Consider the following 6,232-nt stretch of genomic DNA (forward strand, 5'->3'; position numbering starts at 1 on the left):
TATACATTTCTTTCTTTTAGTGGTCACAATGGTGTAAAGTCAGTAATCAGTAGTTTGAAGTCAGATGTAAGTAAAGTATACAGGTAGGCTCTTTTAAACATTGTATAAACATAAATTAATATATTAATTATAATAGATTAATAATGAATTATGGGGAAAATTTGATGTCTTAGTCAGTTAAATATCGTAAAACCTCGAATATTGAAGCCCCATGGCAATAATCTCGAGAAAAAGCCCATTTCAAAATGAAGCCAACCTCTTCAGCTTGCAAAAGTCATGTTGAAAAGAAGCCCATGAGCTTTTAATCATGATAGCTTAGGCTTTTTCGAGATAGTACATTCAGTCACATGGAATATATGATTGTTGTTTCCTTAAAAACTTAAACACTAGACTAGTGCATTAACTCAAATATTATACAATGTGTGCTGTGTTACAAATTGTATTTTGTTTTGTCTTACCAGAAAATGCCAAGGTTGAGAATTGGTATTGGAAGACCAGTTAGCAGTGGCAGCGTTATCAGCTTTGTTCTAGGGCGCTTCACAACTGAAGAGAAAGAACAACTGCCAAAGATCATGGACAATGCCATTGAAGTATTGCAGACCAGCATCAAGAAAAGGGCATCTGGTCTGGGATCTTGACCATTCCTGGTCAGTTTCTTAAGTTTCCTTGCAGCCATACGTTTTTTGCAACCATACAATAGTGTTCAATCATGCTTTAATTTTGTCAATTATTTAGTAAAATAAATTTGTTTTCTTATAATTAATATTATTATTAAATATATATTAATATTAAATATATAGTATCATTCTTATTTCAAAATATTTTTTTTTCAAACTATGATTTTTAAAATTATGCTTATTATTAATTATTCAATTTCTTATTACTTCCTTGTTTATTATGTTTTTTATAATACTACTATAAAATGATTACTCTATGTCCTTTAATGGTTTTTTCCTACAGTTGCTGTTCATTATTGTTAAAAATGAGCTGACAATTTGGAGTGAGTGAAGGACAAAAATGCCAGAAGAATTATGCATAGATTGAAGTGGAAATTAGAGTGAGCAAAGAAGTCTCTTTTTATCTCACAGCAGCACTGCATATTTTCATTTATTTATTTATTTAAATTCATTTTTGAACGAGGGTGTAAACTCAATCCGTGAGGACATTGCTTTCCATTGGGACCCGCAAACAAGACACAGTGAAATATAAAATTATTAAAACAATTCATCTTGCATCCTTTGAAAGTATCAGAAAATACAAAGGAATTAAATGTTAAACAAGTTACATTACATAAAGAAAACACAAACAAGAAATGAATAACATCAAAGTTTTAAATCTGTTAAATAGAGCATATATTTCTGCTCAATAAGTTGGTTGGAATTTACAAGTTAAAACTATAGTATACATTGTATGAGGGCAGATGCATAATTGATGTGGGGGACAGTGGCAGATGTTTTACAGATGCATTATTATTCCCAATTCACTTAAGTAGAATTAAAAGTACTGAATAGAAAAGACAGGGGTGGATCTAGAGATGTCCAAAAGGGTGTGGGGCCGAAAGGTGGGGGAAGGGCGATCAAGAGGAAAGCCTTGGACATGCTCCATGAAATTTTTGTTTTCCAGGCGCCCGGAAATAACCTGTAAGGCATTTTAGGCGATCATTAAGTTATTTTATTTATTTATTTTTTTTTGTTTACTTTTAAAAAGTGGCTCACCTTCCCCCACCTTTCAAAATCTGTCCATGAAAGAAACCTTTCAAGGTCTCTTATGTCAAAATACACACAAAAGGGAGAGGGTTGTAATAATTAATGGTCCCACTCATGCAAGATATAGGTTAAGAATTATTTGTTTTGAAATTTGTCACCACAATAGCTTAATTTATTTTATACAAATGGTTTTAATAAATGAAAATCATTGAAAAAATAATTCATGTGCATTGTATCTGTAGTAATGTTACCACACATAAGATATTACATACAGACATTATCATTTTTAACAGAACGTGATATTCTACATACGAAATGCGATTTTTTTTTTCTGTTTTAAATGAATCAGTTTTTAACTCCTGTTGGAATGAAACATCTTGAGTTGTTATTCAAGTCGTTGGTTGGTCAGTAAAACTTAACAATTGACCAATCAGAACAAGGTCAAAATACGCGCTTGTTTGGCAAATGCCCGTTGTCCCAAATTATTGAACCCAACATTAGCATATTGATTATCCCATCTTAAAAACACAAGGAAAAAAAAACAACATAAGAATTAGAACTACTCATATAGAACTAAATAATCGAAAAGTCCACTGATTAATCTCAGATAAGAAAGTATAATACATACTCCAAGTACTGAAATATACGCCATCGTGTTGGGATTCAATATTTCGACATTAATTATGTCATCATCAGGAATGAACCAAATAAATTCTCAACTTTCAGCAAGTCACAGTGGTCCCTCTCTGTGACGAAATTCAGCGTAATGCTACTATATCAATTTTGATGTTTAAAAAAAAAGAAAAAAAAAAGAATATATATAACATGAGATGGACAGCTTGCAACACAAGCAAAAAAAATCAGATGGGTTGAATGATTTACAGATGTTTTAATAAGAAAATCCTTAGTGATGCAAAAATATAAGGGTATTAATATTGCAAGACCATGAATTGTATTATCTAATTGTGTATATACAGTATTTGATTTAGTACATTTAATACAATACAGTAATGACAGTCGTAGGGAATGCAACTGTAGCTTGGTTGTTAATATGCTCCATATTCAGTATAAACTAAAACTTAATTCTTTAAGCCAACCCTGACATGGTTTATAGAGCACCAGTTTACTTTATCACTCATCGTGGGATTAGAAATAAGTACATAAATAAAATATATAAACGTAATGATAATGGGGATGGTGATACTGAATGAGATTGTTGATGATAAAGTGATATAATTAAATACAGTAAATATCGTGTTTATGTTCTATTAATGATTTGGTATACCAACATGTGTACAGATTGGTTCTGTTTCTGAGAAAAAGGAAAAAACGGCTAATGTTCACTCCATTAATTGTTCTTTTTATAATTTCGGTGAAATTATAAAACCGCAGAGATCTTGATCTTTGTAACATGTGTAAGGCCATTTAATCTATAATGTGTGCTGATTACAGTACAGAAATCAATAAAAAAAAATATGCAGATAATAATAATGATATGTTTATTCCATTCTAATCGTTTGCACTATCAGCTGTTTAGTTTGCTATAAGTAAAGCTATCGGTAGAATTAATTCCAGTAGTTTCATATGAAAGCAAACCATATAAAAATTACTGTAATACGATACAAATAGCATGAAGTTAAATAGAAAATTTAATGGGATTTTTGTAGCATTGACACTCTCAAAAAACTAAATAACAAGAAAATGAATAAAGATTCTTAGACATGTATAAACAAGCTAATTGTGTTTTTTAAACAGCTTAAAAATAATGAATTCACTTAAATTTACTGTGATGTATATGGGTAACCACACAGTGTCAACCACATAGGCCTACTTTGTTTTTACAGTATTTCACAATTTTTTTTTGGCCTACAATTGCTCTTGTTAAATGTTCAAGCGGATGAATTTTGCGAAGCTTGTTTATTTGAAGACCAACGAATATGATTTGTAAAACCTCGGGCCTCTTTACACATAAGATACACACGTCTTGATATTAATAGGCTACTGCAACTAATAATAAGCGCACTTAGTCACGAAAACACACATACACTATGTACAGCATTGGAATGGTTTGCTGGAAGGAAACGATAAACTTGCACTATTACCATAATATTAAAAATTGCAATTCAAGGCTTTTTTTGAATCAAGGTAGTGGCTATCACAGCATTATCCTTTTGTTTTGGTAGTTACTGGTGGTAATGCTTAGAAAATCGAGGACTTTCGTTGCTCCATTTCATTTTTTCGAGATAACATAAAAGCGGTAATATCACTGTGGACGTGTTGACTCTGCTTGGTTCACAGACACAAGTTCCAATGCCTGTATGTCAAGAAACGCAAATAATACAAACTATCAACCACCACCACAATGTATAAATAATTAGATATAATAATTATATAATATTTCAAAAACAGTAATAACAGCAGCAATAACAACAATATTAACGACATATAATAATAGTAATAATGTGATGGAAATTATATTGCTCAAATCAGTGCAGCATTAATCACAAGCAGAGATGATCCTCTAGCATCCAACGTTTTGCTTTTTAAGTGAGAGTTTGGTAGTGCTTGATTCTACCTCAAATAACGTAGGCCTATAGTCTTAAGGAAAATGTTGACTTTAGAAACACTAAAATTTATTAAAACAAATATTTTGGCTACTCCTGTAATCTTTGTCAACGCTTGACATAAAATGTTTTTATGTCAAACGTTGACAAAGACTGAAGTACTATACATATATATATATAGACCATAGGCGGGCAAAGTGCGGCCCGACAGTAATTTTTTGCGGCCCGCGAAAATGAATTTAAAACCCTATATATGTGGCCCGCAAAATAATCTTTGGCCATCTCTAAAAAAAAGTATTTAAACTGAGAATAAAATGGTGTAAAAGCAGTGCATGAAGGCCCTCGGACCGATTTTTATGCACACCCCTGATATAAACAAAATATTCGTTCCCTAATAAAAGTTAGTTGTATGAAAATATCTGGAGTGTGAGATTTGTGATTTTACCAAATTAATTAGGTCTTTGTGGTCTAGTGATATCACACCAAGATAGTGAAAGGATGCAGGTTCAAATCCATCAAATCCCACCAGAAACACTTTTTCATACAATTGAAAGAGGAACTTTCGTTGGATGGTAGCCATTTGAAATCCAATATGGCGGCCATCTGACATAATTTCTGATGATTGCATGATACTGAAAACATGGTTAAAAATGGGATTGACTATGTTAGGTTTTGTAGATATGAAGATGACGAAAATAACAATAATAATAATAATAATAATAATAATAATAATAATAATAATAATAATAATAATAATAATAATAATAATAATAATAATAATAATAAATAATTTTGTATAGCGCCTGTTAGAAAAAATTATTTGTCACTGGTGCTTAAAGATATAAGAATTATTTGATCAAAGAGATAGGTTTTAGTCCTAAGTAGGGTCTTTGAATGTAGTATCAGTTGATCGAAGATTAGGTGGAAGAGAGTTCCATAATTTTGGAGCGGCTAAAGAAAAAATACCGTTCGCCAGTACAAACATGCAGCATTCTGAGAAAGATAACCTGAGAGAATTTGACTGTCTTGTGAAACGTAAAAATTGTTGTGAGATTGATGAAAAAAATAGTGTGGAGCGTATCTATGACAGAATTTATGAGTGAGTAGATTAATTTATACCAACATTTTGGCGGCCATCTTGAAACCCAATTTGGCGGCCATCTGAGATAATATTTGATGATTGCAAGATACTCTCTGATATTGAAAACATGAGTAAGACCTTTGAATGACAGTAGTAGGTGCTGTAGATACAAAGATATTGATAAAAATCAAAATATTTTGGTGGCCATTGTGAATTTCAAGATGGCGACCACTAGGAGGCGTTATTTTTGGGATCTATTTTATTTAATGATCCTTAAGTGTCATAGTACCACTGTGGGAAGTTTCATGCTTTCCTGCAAAAGTGCACGATTATTCTCCTTAGCTCTACTAATGCATGTAGACTAGAGATGTTAAGTATAATAAAAGAGATTAAAATGAACGCAGGCATATTGTCGGCATTTGTCTTGACATGCCAAAAAGTCTATAAGAGCAACATGCATTACTATTCAGAACGTCCATTCATAAAGGCAGGATGACAAATCAATTTATTGGATGTTTTTTACACATTAACAACCTATGATCCACACCATTCACAACACATGAAATTAGTAATGATCAAAACAATTAATATGTGACTCAAGCTCACAAAAGGGCTGTAAACTCGTCCTAAGGCCAAAATGAGTTTTTGTTATCATTTACTTTAAAATAACAGTTAAATGAACTTAATCGGGTATCTGGAAGCATATACAGTGTGAACAGCCCTCCCTTAAAAGGCAATTGCACACCGAAGATGGCAGTTGAACTGCTGAAACATGTTTGTACAATGAATTTTTATATTAAAACAGTTAGGCTCAGCCTAAATGGTATCTTTGAAAGCTGTTGTGATTTTATTGAGATTTATTGTATGTCTGCTGTTACACC

At 31.8% G+C, this 6,232-nt stretch overlaps 2 protein-coding genes across 3 annotated transcripts in view; one reads left to right on the plus strand and one right to left on the minus strand.

The window, feature by feature from the left end:
• LOC117122695 (probable peptidyl-tRNA hydrolase) overlaps positions 1-1,928 on the plus strand; it is a 3,066-nt gene extending 1,138 nt beyond the window's left edge. Inside the window, exons 4-6 of one of the 2 annotated variants that reach the window (XM_033268381.1) lie at positions 21-66; positions 462-647; positions 961-1,928. In XM_033268381.1, coding sequence (XP_033124272.1) covers positions 21-66; positions 462-638 — 223 coding nt within the window. In that variant the 3' untranslated portion in view covers positions 639-647; positions 961-1,928. Of the gene's footprint in view, positions 1-20; positions 84-461; positions 648-960 lie in introns of those variants that run through there. The other variant, XM_033268382.1, reaches the window with a different exon arrangement.
• A 208-nt stretch (positions 1,929-2,136) lies between these two features.
• Positions 2,137-6,232, minus strand: part of LOC117122708 (flocculation protein FLO11-like) — a 21,319-nt gene continuing 17,223 nt past the window's right edge. Inside the window, exon 9 of the mRNA XM_033268404.1 lies at positions 2,137-2,224. Within this exon, the coding sequence (XP_033124295.1) occupies positions 2,137-2,224 (88 nt within the window). The remainder of the gene's footprint in view (positions 2,225-6,232) is intronic.

The sequence above is a fragment of the Anneissia japonica genome, unplaced genomic scaffold (genome assembly GCF_011630105.1).
Source record: "Anneissia japonica isolate Jap-2015-1 unplaced genomic scaffold, ASM1163010v1 scaffold287894_len555002_cov174, whole genome shotgun sequence".
In the NCBI taxonomy this organism is placed as follows: domain Eukaryota; kingdom Metazoa; phylum Echinodermata; class Crinoidea; order Comatulida; family Comatulidae; genus Anneissia; species Anneissia japonica.